Source organism: Nicotiana sylvestris, chromosome 8 (assembly GCF_000393655.2).
Source record: "Nicotiana sylvestris chromosome 8, ASM39365v2, whole genome shotgun sequence".
NCBI lineage: Eukaryota > Viridiplantae > Streptophyta > Magnoliopsida > Solanales > Solanaceae > Nicotiana > Nicotiana sylvestris.
The window spans coordinates 213,852,736-213,871,872 of NC_091064.1; the positions used below are offsets into that span (position 1 = coordinate 213,852,736).

The 19,137-nt window shown below is 35.4% G+C and overlaps 2 protein-coding genes across 2 annotated transcripts; both read left to right on the top strand.

Moving 5' to 3' along the window:
* Positions 1 to 10,764: 10,764 nt before the first annotated feature.
* On the top strand, positions 10,765 to 13,303 carry LOC104214471 (protein neprosin-like). Its single transcript, XM_070155240.1, has 7 exons — positions 10,765 to 10,926; positions 11,348 to 11,440; positions 11,528 to 11,719; positions 12,330 to 12,485; positions 12,562 to 12,615; positions 12,701 to 12,841; positions 12,920 to 13,303. The coding sequence occupies exons 1-7, from the start codon at positions 10,765 to 10,767 to the stop codon at positions 13,301 to 13,303; spliced, it is 1,182 nt and encodes a 393-aa protein (XP_070011341.1).
* A 1,974-nt stretch (positions 13,304 to 15,277) lies between these two features.
* Positions 15,278 to 17,569, top strand: LOC104214469 (protein neprosin-like). The gene is made up of 8 exons (XM_009764130.2): positions 15,278 to 15,439; positions 15,800 to 15,892; positions 15,982 to 16,176; positions 16,298 to 16,351; positions 16,552 to 16,707; positions 16,860 to 16,913; positions 16,998 to 17,138; positions 17,260 to 17,569. The coding sequence occupies exons 1-8, from the start codon at positions 15,278 to 15,280 to the stop codon at positions 17,524 to 17,526; spliced, it is 1,122 nt and encodes a 373-aa protein (XP_009762432.2). The 3' UTR covers positions 17,527 to 17,569.
* Positions 17,570 to 19,137: the final 1,568 nt, after the last annotated feature.

Genomic DNA, 19,137 nt, shown 5'->3' on the forward strand with positions numbered 1-19,137 from the left:
CTCGAGCAAGCCACTCAGTCACTCATGGCTCAATTCTTAGCAATCAGCGCTCACACTCAACACTCACGCTCAATAAGTACCAACTAATAACCGCTGCGGCGTGCAACCCGATTCATATATATAGTTGATTGTGCTCACTGGAGGTGTGCAGACTCCAGAAGGGGCTCCTACAACCCAAACGTTATATCGATGCGGCGTGCGGCCCGATCAATACACACACATACACACACACACATACACACACACACACACACACACACACACATACATATATATATATATATATATATATATATATATATATATATATATATATATATATATATACTGCTGCGGCGTGCAGCCCGATCCATAAATATATAATCCTCACAACCAGGCACTCGACCTCTATCAGCCATTAGCCTCACAATCAGACCCTCAGTCCTTCTCAGCCATCAACCTCACAAGCCACTCGGACTATCAGTAAAAACAGGGCATTCAGCTCAAAATATCATTTATAGTATCAAAATTGAGTAAATAAGGCTGAGTTAGGAAATCACTAAAATACAGCATGACTGAGTACAATTATTAAGTTAAAATAGTGAGGAAAAGTAGTAATAGCCTCATAAGGGTCCAAAACAGTTGGCACGAGGCCCAAATATGGCATTCCGCCCAAAACATAGCAATACTTTTCAAAAACACAATGATTTCAAACAGTTTTCAATCAAATACGCGACTTAACAGTCGTACGGGATGAACCAAGTCACAATCCCCAATGGTTCACGACTCCACGCTCGTCATCTAGCGTGTGTGTCACCTTAAATTAGCACAACGATGTGAAATCCGGGGTTTCGTACCCTCAGAACAGCATTTACAATCACTACTTACCTCTATCCAGTCTAAATTCTATCCCGCGATGCCCTTGCCTCTCGATTTGGTCTCCAAATGCTCTAAATCTAACCAAATACAGCTTTATACCATCAAAATATATATATATATATATACTGCTGCGGCGTGCAGCCCGATCCATAAATATATAATCCTCACAACCAGGCACTCGACCTCTATCAGCCATTAGCCTCACAATCAGACCCTCAGTCCTTCTCAGCCATCAACCTCACAAGCCACTCGGACTATCAGTAAAAACAGGGCATTCAGCTCAAAATATCATTTATAGTATCAAAATTGAGTAAATAAGGCTGAGTTAGGAAATCACTAAAATACAGCATGACTGAGTACAATTATTAAGTTAAAATAGTGAGGAAAAGTAGTAATAGCCTCATAAGGGTCCAAAACAGTTGGCACGAGGCCCAAATATGGCATTCCGCCCAAAACATAGCAATACTTTTCAAAAACACAATGATTTCAAACAGTTTTCAATCAAATACGCGACTTAACAGTCGTACGGGATGAACCAAGTCACAATCCCCAATGGTTCACGACTCCACGCTCGTCATCTAGCGTGTGTGTCACCTTAAATTAGCACAACGATGTGAAATCCGGGGTTTCGTACCCTCAGAACAGCATTTACAATCACTACTTACCTCTATCCAGTCTAAATTCTATCCCGCGATGCCCTTGCCTCTCGATTTGGTCTCCAAATGCTCTAAATCTAACCAAATACAGCTTTATACCATCAAAATATGTTAAGGGAACAAAGCCCACTCGAAAATAACCAATTTACATCAAAAATCCTGAAATTGACCAAACCCGACCACCAGGCCCACGTCTCGGATTCCGATAAAAATCACAAAACTTGAATACTTACACTCTAACGAGTTCATACATATCAAATGCATCAAAATCCGACCACAAATGACCCCTCAAATCCCTAGATTTAGGTCTCCAATTTTCAAGCCCTAATTCCCAATTTTGCTACTGATTTTCCCATATAATTCAAGCTTACAACCTTAAAAATCATCATAAAAACAAGCTTAGGAACCTAGAATCTTACCTCAATGAATCCTTCTGAAAATCTCCCTTGAAATTGCTCCCAAAAGCTTCTTCCCGAATGAAATATTGAGAAAAATGGCCAAAAATTGCGAAGGGTGGAATTTATAGTTTCTGACTCAGCAAAACCGCACCTGCGGACCCGCACTTGCAGCCTCAGGTGCGCACCTGAGAAATTCACTTAAAACTCCACGGCCGCATCTGCGCAAAGAAATCCGTACTTGCGCAATCGCAGGTGCGACCAGGACCTCGCTTCTACGGTCCTAGCCTGCCCCTCTCCTGGCCGCTTCTGAGGCTCGCTTATGCAAGCCCGCACCTGCGGTCCCCTAGCCGCATGTGCGGTTATGATAGCAAATTGGGAAATCTTCAGCTGCCAAAAACCAAACTCAAATCTTCCGTCAACCATCCGAAATCACCCCGAGGCCCCCGGAACCTCAACCAAAAGTACAAACAAGCCATATACCACTATTCAAACTTATACCAATCTTCAAAACACCTCAAACAACATCAAATCAACCAAAACACATCGGATTCAAGCCTAAGGTTCTAAAAATCTTTTGAATTCCGCTTTTGATCAAAAAGTCTATCAAACCACGTCCGAATGACCTGAAATTTTGCACACACGTCACAAACGACACAACGGATCTACTCCAACTTCCGAAATTCCATTTCGACCCCCATATCAAAATCTCACCTATCAATCGAAAATCGCCAGAATTTCAATTTCGCCAATTCAAGCCTAACTCTACTCCGTACCTCCAAACACATTCCAATCACGCTTCTAAGTGCCAAATCATCTAACAGAGCTAACCAAATCATAAAAATTTCAATCCGAGATCATATACCAACAAGTCAAAACTTGGTCAAATCTTTCAAACTTTAAGCTTCAATCGGAGAACTGTCCTTCCAAATCCATTACGATTACCCTGAAAACTAAAACTGACGATTTGCATAAGTCATAACACATTACACGGGGCTAGTCATACCCGAGAATTGGCGAGCGAAGTGCAAAAGCTCAAAACGACCGGTCGGATCGTTATATTCTCCCTCACTTAAACACACGTTCGTCCTCGAACGTGCCCAGAGTTTCTCCGAAACCCATCAAATCGCTGTGTAACCTTACCACATACATACCCGGGGGTGATCCCACGTCACATTATCTCATATAGGTCCAATAACACAATGTAAATGAAATTTCACAATCCAACCTAGCCCATAAACCTTAGGGCCACATTTCCACTTCTGAAATTATCCATAAGACCAGAATCTCACATTTATACTCTGAATAAGCCTGAACAAGCTGTAACAAACCATACTTGCAACCTCAGATGTAATTACATGATATACCACATAACTCAAACACTCGTAGCGATAACTTCTTATCACAACAGTTGCTCAAAATAACCGAGTATCGATAATAAGCCTCTTATACAATAAAGCCTCATTCCAATACTTCCGTATACTGCCAATGATAAATGAAACATGTAGAAAGTCATAACCATTCCCCAGATCAACCATTTGTGAAGCCACTTCTCCTTTGGCAAGGACCATAGCAAATTTCTGGGCCAAACATTGATATTATCCTTCCAACACGCTGAAACCGAATCCGTTTGTATTCATTCTAGATCCAACCGATCTCATCTAATCCAACACAACTACTCTGGTGACATGACACATCAATACAATCTAAATCCACAACTCGTGCAATCCGCACACCAATAAGCAGCAATCCGAACGTACTCAAACCATGAAAAATGACTCAAATGAGAGGGTTGTACTGCAAGCTCACCAATACCACCACACACAATGCCGAGAACCCGTCACACATTGTAGAAATAGAACACATGAATCTAACCCGAAGGATCCTACCTCCACTTAACTTCACTGCAATACGCGACTCTATCCAAACACTGGTCCACATGGAACACCTCAAGTCACTATGCTCAAAATCGACAATCACACGCAATTTGATGTCTATAACCAAAGAAAATTATCATGACCACGGCGAAGTAATTGACCCGAAAGGACACAACCGATACACCATCCGTCGAACAATACCCAATACTCTTCCCGCTCAAATTTCCACTGAGAGACCCCAATCAAAACTGCACCACATGTGCTTAGAACTAACAAATCCTAACGCATCACAACACGTAAAGGTAACTCATAGAACACTCCAGAACACGGATAAGCTCAGCAACAATCGAATGACACATCTTTCAACAATAACAGTTCGGAGTCAACAATTCCCACTACAAGAAAAAAGGTCTTTAACGAAGGGATATCCGGTCGTTAAAAGACTAAATCCGGTCATTATTAGTCAATTACGATAAAAAAAATCCGGTCGTCACCGGTCGTTAAAGGCTCCGACGTTAAAAGTAAACGATCAGATTCTAGTTCGGTCTTTAATGACCCTTTAGCTACAACAAGAAATCCGGTCGTTATACCTTCTTTTAGCGACCAAATTTCCCTTCGCTAATTATCATTGTCAGGCATTATAAAATGCTTTTAGCAACCGAAATTCCTTTCACTAATTGTATGCTTCTTTCAATAACAATACTTCAATGACCAAATTTTCCTTCGCCAAATCCTAGATTTTAATAAATATAATTAGATAATATTTATATTTGTTCCCTGCTGTTACCAAATGGTAATCATAATTTCAAATGTAGATACATAAATAATTGTCAGTACTCATATAAAACATCATTGTTAATTACAAAGAACTAAAACATCACATTACAAAAAATAAATCCATTCAATATGCATGACTTATTTTTTGCAACTCCTAAGAAAAGAGAAAATTAAATTGTACTGTAGTTGAACAATATTCTTGATAGTGTGATAGGAGCAACCAACTTTTACCATTGTCTACTAAGTAGGTGAAATTTTCCCACCATTCATGGCTCTACATCTGCAGAATCAAAAACAAATAATTAGCTGACAAGAACTCCATCATAGATCCTGCAATTCAAATTAACAATTTGCTTCAATGCTTACGGATGTTTTGTAGTCTTACTGATGCATATGTAAAACTGGTGTAAAAGAACAGATATAGAGCTAACTAATAGTTTAATTGAAATAAAAATTAGTTCAAAAACCACATTTTCTGACCATTACTTAAAGAACATAATTTGAAGGAAGAAAAATGATCATGAAAGACATAGAGTTTTCTCCGACTTCAATAATAACCAATATCCAGTTGCAAGAATACGTAGCTTAGCATTCTTTTTTTTTTCTTTTCTATTCTTCTATTATAACATAACACCCTTAGGCAATAACTAGTTCTGGCATCACTTTATCTCGCTCATCTTTCCTTACAAACATTAGACGCCTATTAGCTCCACTCGCAGACTGGTGGATAACTAGATAAATTTTCTACAAAGTATTAACACATGGCAAAATTTTTCCATCAAATACAACCAATAAGTAAGCAGTAAAATGCTAAATTTTCTTCTCTCTAACTCAAAAAACTTAATACTGAAAAACAAACGATTTTCAGATATAGAAATAAGAAATATAAAGAAATAAATATGGAAATAAAATAGCAAAAAGGAAAAAATAGAGATAACAATTTGTAGTTGGTGGCTGCAATAGGGATTGAACTGGAACAGGAAATACTTTAGGCAGAGTAGGTTTTTCTTTTCTTCATAGATAAAAGAAAATTTGTAGCAACAAAAGGTACCGCTCCAATTTCTATTGTAGCTTATTCATCCAATCTCTTTACAACGATAACAACAACCCAGTAAAATCTCACAAGTGGGGTCTGGAAAGGGTAGTGTGTACACCTTACCCCTACTCCGAAGGAGTAGAGAGGCTGTTTCCGATAGACCTCGATGTTCCTAACAACAAATTAAGTCAAAACTAGTATCTAGAACATGTTAGCATAAAACTAAATGTTTTGGGAAAAATGTCAACAGAAACTAGATAGATAAGTAGAACAAAAGTATATAGATGAATGTACTTGTATATGCATAAAATTTACATAAGGCATAAAGTCATGAAAACAACAAACTAGAATTGCTATAAAGTAGCAAAATATCCAAAGAGAGAAGGAAAAATATACCTTGAATTGGATTATACAGTCCTCTTTGGTTGGTACGCTCTTACCATTTCTGAATCTGAAGAGGACTCAGACATATTGCTATTGTCATTAGCTTCTTTTGACTTCTCTTTGCTATTTTCTTTTTTTGGAGCTCTGACTGTAGATTCAAGTGCCTCTGATCCATTTAGTTCAGATGATATTACTCCTGAAGAGGCTGTGACTGGAGAAGAAACAACAGTCATAGCACCAACATCTATTAACTTCTCTTTCACAAGATCCAATGCAGAAGATCCTGGAACAACTGGAGATCTTAGAGTTGTTGCATTACGACCATCACGACCTCCTGTATTAACAGCAGGAATGCTCAAACTAATAGGAAAAGATCCTGTTTCAGTTAGTGCATTAGCATTCGGCATTAATGTCGATTGAGCCTGCAAAGCATCAGCATCATGCTTCTTTTTCAACTCTGACACGTCATTACTCCAAATAATAGAATTAAGAAGAATGTTTTCAGAGATTTATTTCATAAGACAACTTCACAATACAATCACAACCAAACATTGCAAAGTGGTTGTCACAAAGCGCATTAAACAAGAAAGTTTGCACTTCTTAAACACGTCTAGAGGAACGAGCCATACCCTTTTTGTTTACTGCAATAGCAAAGGTAACATATGCTCATATCTTTCTTCATCAGCTTTATGCCTATATATTTCTCACTAACATAACATATCTATAAATAATATATACATAATTAATCGTATGCAAACTGTTTTATGGTGAAAACATAAAACAAAAGCATGATTATCAGGCTAACAGTGAAGTCAAAAGATGTAAAAGGATAGAAAGAGTATAACAAAGCAAAAATAGCATATACAGTAAGGTTATTAAACAGGTTACTATGCTCATTTTTTGTAACTTATAAATCAACATATTCAATAGAGACTCACTTTAAGGAGGAGTGAAAACAGTAAGTTCAGAAACAGGCCTTTCAGGCGAAGCATCACTCGTATATATGTGTGTGTGTGTGTGTGTGTATATATATATATATATATATAGCCCCTCAGGCAAGCTACTCAGTCACTCATGGCTCAACTCTCAGCAATCAGCGCTCACACTCAGCACTCACGCCCAATAGGTACCAAATAATTACCGCTGTGGCGTGCAACCCGATCCATATATATAGTCGACTGCGCTCACTAGGGGTGTGCAGACTCCGGAGGGGCTCCTACAGCCCAAGCGCTATATCACTGCGGCGTGCAGCCCAATCCAATATATCGTTGTGGCGTGCAACCCGATCCATGTATATATATATATATATATATAGCTATGGCGTGCAGCCCGATCTATATATATATAATTCTCACAACCAGGCTCTCAGCCTCTCTCAGTCATTAGCCTCACAATCAGACCCTCGGTCTTTCTCAGCCATCAACCTCACAAGCCACTCAGACTATCAGTAAAAATAAGGCGTTCAACTCAAAATATCATTTATAGTATCAAAATTGAGTAAATAAGGTTGGGTTAGGAAATCATTAAAATACAGTATGACTGAGTACAATTATTAAGTTAAAACAATGAGGAAAAGTAGTAAAAGTCCCATAAGAGTCCAAAACAATTGGCGCGAGACCCAAATATGGAATTCCGCCCAAAACATAGCAATACTTTTCAAAAACACAATGATTTCAAACAATTGTCAATCAAATACGCGACTTAACAGTCGTACGGGACGAACCAAGTCACAATCCCCAACGGTGCACGACTCCACGCTCGTCATCTAGTGTGTGCGTCACCTTAAAGTAGCACAACGATGTGAAATTCGGGTTTCATACCCTCAGGACAACATTTACAATCATTACTTACCACTATCCGGTCCAAACTCTAGCATGTGATGCCCTCGGTCTCCAAATGCTCCAAATCTAACCAAATACATATTTATACCATCAAAATATGCTAAGGGAACAAAGCCCACTCGAAAATAACCAATTTACATCAAAAATCCTGAAATTGACCAAACCCGACCCCCGAGCCCAAGTCTTGGATTCCGATAAAAGCTACAAACGTAGAATCCTTACTCTCTCACGAGTTTATACATATCAAATGCATCAAAATTCGACCACAAATGACCCCTCAAATCCCTAGATTTAGGTCTCTAATTTCCAAGCCCTAACTCCCAATTTTGCTACTGATTTTCCCATATAATTCAAGCTTACAACCTTAAAAATCTTCATATAAACGAGCTTAGGAACCAAGGACCTTACCTCAATGAATCCTTCTGAAAATCTCCCTTGAAATTGCTCCCAAAAGCTTCTTCTCGAATGAAATATTGAGAAAAATGGCCAAAAATCGCGAAGGGTGAAATTTATAGTTTCTAACCCAGCAAAACTGCACCTGCGGTTAAATGGTCGCACCTGCGGACCCGTACCTGTGAAATTCACTTAAAACTCCACGGTCGCATCTGCGCAAAGAAATCTGTACCTGCGCAATCGCATGTGCGACCAGGACCTCGCTTCTACAGTTCCAGCCTGCCTCTCTCCTAGCCGCTTATGCGGCTCCAAAATCCTCTTCTGCGAGTTCGCACCTGCGGTCCCCTAGCCGCAAGTGCGGTTATGACAGCAAATTGGGAAATCTTCAGCTGCCAAAAAACAAACTCAAATCTTCCGTCAACCATCCGAAATCACCTCGAGGCCCCCGGGACCTCAACCAGAAGTACAAACAAGCCATATACCACTATTCAAACTTATACTAATCTTCAAAATACCTCAAACAACATCAATCAACCAAAATACATCTGCTTTTGATCAAAAAGTCTATCAAACCACGTCCAAATGACCTGAAATTTTGCACACACGTCACAAACGACACAACAGACCTATTCCAACTTCGGAATTCCATTCTGACCCCCATATCAAAATCTCACCTATCAACCGGAAATCGCCAAAATCTCAATTTCGCCAATACAAGCCTAATTATACTCCGGACCTCCAAACACATTCCAATCGCGCTCCTAAGTCCCACATCATCTAACAGGGCTAACCAAATCATAAAAATTCCAATCCGAGATCATATACCAACAAGTCAAAACTTGGTCAAATCTTTCAAACTTTAAGTTTCAAACGGAGAACTGTCCTTCCAAATTCATTCTAATTACCCTGAAAACCAAAACTGACGATTTGCATAACTCATAACACATTACACAGGGCCAGTCATGCCCGAGAACTGACGAGTGAAGTGCAAAAACTCAAAACGACCGGTCGAATCATTACATGCTTTCTAGTTTAAAAGTTATCCATGTTTGACTAAGCATTTTATTATTATATCCCTTATAAGTTTATATAATTCCAAAAATACCTTCAAATCAATTCCCATCTTATTTCTTTTCTCTTCTTTCTTTACTCCACCATGATATATCATCAAAAGAAAATATTGATATTATATTTTCCGACACAAATGGAAAAACTGAAAAGGGAAGCTCACGTGTACTAATATGAAATTGAGTAGTCCTGCCTACCATGTTCATCTTATTTCTTATCTAGAGAAAGTCACCTGAAAATAAAATTGGAAAAAGTTTATGCGAAAAGATCATTTATGCCATCTGTTATAATTTCGGTCCATTATTACTTTCGAATTACAAAATTGGTGCAAAACACCTTTCCTCCATTAGAGCACTCCCCTGTGGTCAACAACATCCACACGACCTGATATTTTGCTGAGATGAGCACCACGTGGCATGCCACCTCATCACCACTTCAAATTTTATTCTACCTCTCCCCCGCTCCTTCTTTTATTGATGCTTACGGGCTTCTCCTAGAAGTGTAAGATGGGTTGTTGGAGCCCCAACGTCACAATTCATTCAACCGTAATTCAATTAGCGAGGACACAGTCAAGGTGTTTGTGAATATGCCTCAGTGAAACTTGATAACTTTATGTCAAAAATTTACTTGACTTCTCATGATTTGATGCGGTTACCGTTAACGATTTTACGGTTTAAATCATTGAAGGTTGGATATGATTCTGATAAAGATATTTTAAAAATCAAATTCGTCAGATTTATCTTAGATAGTGGGTTGAAATAACAATGGGGTAAAATTGAATTGGAGGCGGTGATGAGGTGATATTATACGTGGCGTCCATCTCAGCAAAATATCATACCATGTGGATATTGTTGTCACAGTGGAGTGCCCAAGAGGGGTATTTTTGCATCAATTATATAATGTCGGGGGTAAGTATTATTGATCCCAAAAATAGTTAGGAGGGAAATGCAGTTAATTGGGCGAAGTTTAAGGGGCAAAGTGAATTTACCCAAATTTTTAAAAACAGGTTGACAATCTGTGGTCAGATTTGTCTTTTTAAATCACTTAGAGGTGAACAATCAACTATCAAGCTTAAATGCTTAATAAACTTCGACACCTGTCGATTCTACTAATTTTACTGATAATCTATGATCAGATTATCTTTTTGGATTATACATAGAAGAGAACAATCAGCATTCATTACCAGAAAATCTTCCCTGGATTATGTTAATCATGCTTTAATAAATTACACTTATTTAATATATATGTATAATAGCCATTTTCCCTTGCTCCTCTATATAACATCTTCCCCATAGTAGGAAAAAAAATAGGTGCTCAAAAATTCAACTCTCATACATCTTGTAGATCAAGTAAGTTCACTGTTTAGTATTTCAATGTTGTGTTAATAATTATGTCTTTAAAGTTTATATATATATATATATATATATATATATATATATAGCATTCAAAGATGTAAAGATAATTTAATGGATTCAGATTATGCCGATTCGTCAGCAAATTGTTCGACAAACTTTATTAGTGTTATTTTTTCTTCTGAGCTATGACGGAGTTCAAGGAGAAATAAAGCTATCCGAATTAGAGGATTTAGAGTTGGAGAAACAACTTAAATTGTTGAACAAGCCAGCGACCAAAACAATTAAGGTATATATTCTGAGAAAAAAAAAATCATATTCATAAGTCTCTCGAGTTTTTTTTATTGGATGTCCCCGAAGGGACTAGTAAGTGTCTGGAGTGATTATTTTATAATCGTGCTAATACTACTTTTATAGAAAAAATAAAATACACTTCAATTGTATAACTTTTATACCTGAAGATTTCGAAATAACACTAAATTGTTTTAAATTGATTTTATCCTATATTCTTTTCTTATAAACTGATATTTTATTGGAAAATTATGATTTTTGTTTTTATCTTGAAAATTACGAAAGGAATGAAAATGGCTTTGATATAAGCATATTTTAACCCTTGAAACTCAACATTGATTAATTAATCCAAAGATGGAATAGTGAAATTAAACATTCAATTAGTGTAACCAAGATTACGTAATGTTTTTGGATGACAGACTAAATATGGAGATACTTATGATTGTGTGGATTTTTACAAACAATCTGCATTTGATCATCCGTTGTTAAAGAATCACAATTTCCATCCACAGGCATGTATCTACTCCTTTTATTTACCTTCAACTTTTTAATAATAATTTAGAATTGTTAACATGCAGAATTTGATTTTTGATGAACAGATGAAACCTACTTTAACTCGGACACTGCACAATTCAGATATCTCAGCAGCTAATAAGTTATCGAGCATATGGTTAAAGAAAAAAGGCTGCCCTTTTGGAACAGTTCCCATCAGAAGAGTTACCAAAAACGACCTTATTAGACACAAACATATTCCGCCGCCAGAAAATATCATTGAAGCTCAATTGACTAATGTAAGATAATGTTATCCTTAATCATTGCTTATCTTGAATAATTTATTTTAAAAAAAAGAAGTATTGGCTTCATTCTTAGAATCTAATAGTTTAAGCATTAATAATAGAATTATAACAAGAAAAAAAAGTACATTAAAAAATTAAAAATAATGTTTGGCTTCCATCATTGCGGCAACTCATATATTATTTTTCAACAGATTAACAATAATAGTGAGCCTAAAAGAAGTTACATATCCTCGCACGGATACAAGGTACGTATATAAATATGAATATTTATCATCTCTTAGTTTTGCAATTTTGTATTTTCCTTTATGACATTCTAATGACAAATCAAAGGACTAGCTTTTAACATGGTTATCTTTTCTAATAACAAAAAAAAATGCATTAAGATTTATAGTCTGACACAATAAGGCACTTTTTACAATATCATATTGAGTAAAGATTTACGCTCGATCGGGATATACATAAATTATACTAATTTATTATAGTTAAGTCATAAATTAGAGTGAGAATGTTGCACAACTAAATTAGGATTTTAGGCGAATATAAATAAGCTAAATTTGATATACCAAGTCATTTGTTAACAAAAATATTCGTTTTCTATGTTCAGCGTGCAATAGCTCAAATTCCAAATAATCCAAATAATAAGTTTGCCGGAGCTGGAATGACAGCTAACATATATAATCCCCATGTTGAAGGTCAACAACACAGTGCAGTTCGATTGAAAATCTTCAAAGGATATGACGTTTTACAAGTTGGATGGAGAGTAAGTTTAACCTGTTATTCATGAATAGTTGGTTGCTCCCATTTAATAATCATGATAATCCTATTTCACATTTCAGGTGGATCCAACACTATATAACGATACTAATACTAGACTTTATATACATACGCAGGTAAATCGTCTTATCTAATTTAAATCGTCTTAGCTATTTACCTCAAATGGAAAGATATGATGCATATATAATTTATGTTTACTAGGTTGGTAATATGCATTGCTTCAATACACTATGTTCTGGATTTGTCCTCGTAAATACTGAGTTACCTGTTGATATGGTATTTGATGAGATTTCACATCGTGGAGCTAAAGTCGTAGTGGAGATCACAATGTTCATCCAACGGGTACGTTTTATAATACAATTGCAAGGATTAGAATTGAAATGTACAAAATTGTAATACATATATTTTCCTATGAAAAAGGATCCAGCCAATGGACTCTGGTGGCTTTTGATTGGTGAAAACTACGACGAGGTTGGTTTTTGGCCTCAAAGAATTTTTACTGACTTGGCAAGCTTGGCTACTCATGTTGAGTTTGGAGGAGTCGTATATATTCCACCAGGTGGGCCTAAACCTCCGATGGGCTCTAGTTGTTTTCCTATTGCAGATCCATTGTATGATGCTTATTGCAGGAGACTTCACGTTTTAATCGATAACAATAATGAGACGGTACCTGTAGACACAACGATTGCACAAGCTGAGGATCCTAATTTATATGAGGTTAGGGATGTACCACATTGGGGACATGGAAAGTTTCAGCATTTTATATTTTATGGAGGACGCGGTGATATCGACACATGGTGTTAATTACTGATATGACCATGTTTACTTTCCTATGTTTCAAATAAATATGATTTTTCTTTCTTTGCTTTTTGTCATAAATTTCGCAAGTTGCTCGACTTAAATAGTTCTTCTCACAAAACTCTCTTATTCTCACCAGAAAAAAGTATATGACATCTAGCCTATAAAACTTAATTTGAAAACCAAGACGACAAGTACTGTTGATAAGAGATCATGAAATGATGAACATAATTTGATTTGGATGGGTTATTAAACATCTATGAGCTATAATCTTACAACAGACTTATTGTACTATTTAAAATTATATGTTCAAACCTAAAATAATATGTTGAGAAACGAAAACTAAAATAAAATTTTAAGAAATATTTACATATTACAAAATAATAAATGTTGTTAAGTGTAAAATATTTTAAAGAATTATATACATACAAAGTCGGTTCGATTTAGCTTTTGTTTGACTTTTATATCAAATCAAACCAAACTAATTATGGCCCGACTTTTCTTAAATACTAAACCATTAATTAGCTTTTTCGGGTTGACTCAATCTGTCGGACGGTGCAATTTGTCGGTTTTCTTTGAACATTCCTATCACGTATAATAGATTAATAGGAAACCTGTAGATTATTTTAATTAGAGGTGTACATAAGTCGGGTTGATTCTGGTTTTTTAATTACCAAACCAAACCAATCGTGTCAGATTATTAAATCTAATGACAAAACCAAACCAATAAAAGTCAAATTTTTTAATCTCGGGTTTTCTCAGGTTTTTTGAATTTTCGGGTTATTTCGTTTTTTTATATAAAGTCTTCATAGCACAAAATATAGAATTTGTGCTCCAAAATTTCTTTGATCCTAGTACGACATAACTATATAAGGTCTTTTCAAGATCAATATAAAATATGAGATGAGCTATGCAATAAAGATAATAAAATCGCATAAAATAAATATTATTAATAAGTCATAATAAAAAAAAACATTATCTAAAATTATTAAGTTGCTAAAATAAGTACGACTAACAAGTAGTACTATTTTTACATGACTAAGCACTATTAAAAAAAAAGTTGTACATATTATTTAAACCATGAAAAAACTAAAAAAATAGATATTCAACACTATTGTTATTCCAAGTACAATTTTAATTGAATGTCTTTTATTAGTGTTAATAGTGACTATAAAACTTATTGTAGCATTCAAGAATTATAATTCCAAACTTAAAATAATACGTTAAAAGATAAAATTATAAAAATGTTTAAGAAATATTTATAAACTGCACTATAATAAATATTTTTATATGTAATGTCGGGTTGGTTTGGTTTCGGTTTGATTTTTTTTAGTTAAAACAAAACCAAAGCAATTATAGTCGGATTTTTTTCCAACATCAAACCAATAGTTGGGTTTTTTTCTCAGTTTGATTCGGTTTGATTTTTTTTTTAGTTAAAACGAAACTAAAACAATTATAGTCGAATTTTTTTTTCCAACATCAAACCAATAGTTGAATTTTTTTCTCAGTTTGGTTCGTATTATTAGTTTGGTACGATTTATCAGTTTTCTTTGTACCCCATAATTTTAATGTTTCGAGTAATCTATGGTCAGATTATCTTCTTGGAATATACATAGAAGAGAATAATTGACATTCCTCACCAGACAATCTTCCCTGGATTCTACTACTCATGATTTGGAAAATATATAACTAATAATAGCCATTTTAAATATCTGCCATTTAAATCTCTTGTATCCCTATATATAACCTTTTCCTATAATAGCCATTTTAAATCTCTTATATCCCCATATATTACTTCTTCCTCATAAAAGAAAAAATTGTAGGTGCTCAAGAACTTCAACCTCATGCTAGTAAATCAAGTAAGTTCACTGTTTAGTGTTTCAATATTTTGTTAATTAATTTTTTCTTTAAATATTTTTTTATGGTGTATATAAATGTTTCGCATTCAGGTCGTTAAAATAATTTTAATAGATTCAGACCATGTTGATGCGGCGAAAGGTTGTTCTACAAATTTTGATTGTGCTATATGTTCTTCTGAGTTATGAGGGAGTTCAAGGAGAAATAAAATTATCCAAAGTAGAGGATTTAGAGTTGAAGAAGCAATTTAAACTTTTGAACAAGCCAGCGATCAAAATAATTAAGGTATATATCCGGAGCAGAAAATTATTGTGTTCATAAGTTTCTCAAGTGATTGTTGTGTTAATAGCACTTTTATACGAAAAAAAGAACAATATAATTCCATTCCATATTTGTACTTGAAGATTTCGAAACAGCCATACTAACGGTTTAAAATTAATATTATTCTATATTCGATTTTTTATAAAGTGATATTGTAATTGAAAATTATGATTTTTGTATTTCCTAGTACTTTCTAGTTTCTAACTTCATTTTATATATGGTGAAATTTTTACGTATTCAAAAGTCACATCATAGTGATAACAAGACATTCAATTAGTGTCACCAACATTATTTATAATACGATTGCAACATTTTGTGTCACAGACGAAATATGGGGATATATACGATTGTGTTGATTTCTATAAACAACCTGCGTTCGATCATCCGTTATTAAAAAATCAAAATTTTCATCCCAAGGTATGTCTCCGTTTTTTCGTTTTACTTTCTATTTTGTAATAATGATTTTGTGATTGTTAGCATGAATAATTTTTGTTTCTAATGGACAGATGAAACCTACTTTAGCTAGGACGCGGCAAAATTCAAATACCTCAGCAACTAATTGGTCATCTAGCATATGGTTAAAGGAAAGAGGTTGTACTTTCGGAACAGTTCCTATTAAAAGAGTTACTAAAGATGACCTTATTAGACACAGACGTATTCCGTCACCAGAAGCTATATCATCTGAAGTTCAATTTATTAATGTGAGATAATGTTATCCAAATCATTGATAAGAACAATTTTTTCTTTTTTGTTTTTTTTTTTCACTCGATGTGTGGTATTCGCTTTGGGACAAATTTCATGTATTTTGTTGTTATTGCACAGATTAACAACAATAGTGACCCAAAAAGAAGTTACATATCCTCGCAGGGATACAAGGTACATAAATATGAATATTTATCGTCTTTTCATTTTGCAATTTTGTATTTTCCTTTATGGCAATCTAATAACCAAGCAAAGTAATCTTTGTAATTTTAGAGTGTTGAATCCAAAATGTGCTTCGGATGATCTTTTTAATATATGCTAATTTTGGTATACCTTGTCATTGGTTAACAAAAATATTTATTTACTATATTCAGCTTGCATCAGCCCAAGTTCAGAATAATCCAAATAATAAGTTTTCGGGAGCCGGAATGACATCTAGTTTATGGAATCCTCATGTTGAAGGTCAACAAAACAGTGCATGCCGACTAAAAATTCAAAAAGGATCAGATATTTTACAAGTTGGTTGGAGAGTAAGTTTAATAGCTCGTTCTACTTCGGTACTCGAATTATTTTTTTAATTTATTTCGTGGCAGCTTTTTTGCTTTTTAATTATTTTTATGAGGTAAGGTAGGGGAGAGAGAAAGGAAGAGGAAATTTAAGATAACCCAATTTCATGTTGTAGGTGGATCCAACATTATACAAGGACAATAAGACTAGGCTTTTTGTACATTTTCAGGTATGTAATTCAATGATTTTGTATATATTATAGTTAGCTATTTACCTCAATTGGAAAGATTACAACAAATTTCATGTTTATTAGGCTGGTAATACACATTGCTTCAATGCACTATGTCCTGGATTTGTCCTAGTAAATACTGGATTACCTGTTGATATGGTCTTTGATGAGATTTCACACCGTGGAGATCAACAAATGGCAGAGATCACAATGTTTATCGACCGGGTACATTTTTTTCTATCTTTAAAAAAAAATCAAGTTCTTGAGTTGGTTTTCCAATAATACAATTGCATGGATTAGAACTTAAAAAGGTACAAAATAATAATACAAATATTTTCTTCTGTAGGATCTCGCTAATGGAAACTGGTGGCTTTTGATTGGTGAAAACCACGAACAAGTTGGTTTTTGGCCTCAAGCGATTTTCACTGACTTGGCAAGCTTTGCTACTAACGTTGAGATGGGAGGAGTTGCATATAGTCCACCAGGTGTGCCTGAACCTCCAATGGGCGCCGGTTGTTCGCTTGCTGTAGATCCTAGGTATGATGCTTATTGTCGGAGACCTAATGTTTTAAACGATAAAGGTAAGACGATACCCAATGAATGTCCAACTTAGTGATTCTAATTTGTATGATGTTTTGGATATACCATATTTTAGAAGTGGAAAGGAGCATTTTGTATTGTATGGAGGACATGGTGAGGTCGACACATCATGTTAATTAATACTATGACGATATTTACTTTCCATTTTCAAGAAAATATGATGTCTTGTTCTACATTATGAACTTTATCAAATATCTAGATCAAAGTTATGGTGTTTTATATATTACAATGAACTTATTGCTCAATAATATAGAAAGCTGAAGAAGCAACACTTTGAAGCTAAGTTGTTCGGATACGGGTGTAGGTGTCCGACACGGGTGCGGATTTAGAGGTCGGATTTTTTGAGATGTAAATTCTAAGATTTGAGGATACGGATTCTAATATGGATACGGGTACGAGGATCCGGTTAAAAATAATTCAAAAATAAATAGAAGTATACAAATATCTCAAAATTATGAGAAATTTTATGGCATACTTACGTATAGCTTGTAAAATGTATATTTCTTTTTGTTCTCAAGTTGTAGATAAGTAAATGATTGATTTCCTAGATAAGGTACGCTATTTTCTTCAAATTTACTCTAGTTTTGGCTCTAATTTGGTAAATCAAATTATATCTTGTCTCGAATTTTTTCGTCCGTCGTGCTCAAAGTACCCAAAATTATTTCACCAAATCCGATATGAATCCCTTACCCACGTCCATATCAGTGTCGTGTCGACACGAGTGCGGCACCTAAACTGCCATGTCGGGGCAACTTAGCTTTAAAGTAGATAAGTAAAATCTAGCCAACATGCCTTTCATTCACTATCAACACTCATCATTTTAGTCAGGCAGAATGACCTAAATGACACCTATACTAGTGCTACTTTGTTATGCTGGTCTCCTACTTCACTCTTTTTCATCCAGACACTTTAACTTGTGAAAAATTTATATTTTAAACCCCTATAATCATGTGTGTATCTCACTTGTTTGACGTGAATGACATATCATATTCCATGCCATTTTTTATATTTTATATACTAAACTTATTATATTCTATTTCCTTAAAGAAAAAGAAAAAGAAAATCAAGCCTCAATCTCATCTCTCTTCCCTCAAATTCACATATTTCTTTCTTCCTTGTCCATCTCATATCCCTTCTCCATTCTCATCTCCCTTCTCTGTCTCACTATTCCGTAGATGAATAGTCATTTAGGTATTTTCAATTAGGCAGATTAACGCCACATTGTTCTTAGCAATGACAATCAAGGCGTTGCCGGAGTCGGATATTGTCCGCTTGCAGCGTTAGACTTAGGCGTGGGGGTTCCACGACTAGGAAAGGCCAAATTTAAATGAAAACAGAAGAAAATTAGTATTTGATAGCAGAAATAGCCACTTTTAGTAAGGGATTTTTAGGGATTGAGTTGTTTTTATTTCTTTTTTTTTTTGGGTTGTGGGGAGGGGGAGGGGGGGCGCAGTGGGGAAGAAGAAGAAGCGTACAGGGGGAACTAAAAGGGAGGGGTGTGTTGTTGAGGGAGGGGAGGGGGCAGTGGGGAAGAAGAAGCGTAGGAGTGGGAGGGGGGCGAAAAGGGAGGGAGTGTTGTTGTGGGAGGGGGGAAGAAGAAGAAGAAAAGCGTACATGGGAACGA

Bases quoted from the DNA above. Each gene is read 5' to 3' on its own strand.
- LOC104214469 (XM_009764130.2), top strand. From the start codon at position 15,278: ATGTTGATGCGGCGAAAGGTTGTTCTACAAATTTTGATTGTGCTATAT. The intron at 16,177-16,297 runs GTGAGATAATGT...GTTATTGCACAG, and splicing joins CTGAAGTTCAATTTATTAAT to ATTAACAACAATAGTGACCC. The intron at 16,708-16,859 runs GTAAGTTTAATA...TTCATGTTGTAG, and splicing joins TTTTACAAGTTGGTTGGAGA to GTGGATCCAACATTATACAA.
- LOC104214471 (XM_070155240.1), top strand. From the start codon at position 10,765: ATGCCGATTCGTCAGCAAATTGTTCGACAAACTTTATTAGTGTTATTT. The intron at 11,441-11,527 runs GCATGTATCTAC...TTTGATGAACAG, and splicing joins ATCACAATTTCCATCCACAG to ATGAAACCTACTTTAACTCG. The intron at 12,486-12,561 runs GTAAGTTTAACC...TTCACATTTCAG, and splicing joins TTTTACAAGTTGGATGGAGA to GTGGATCCAACACTATATAA.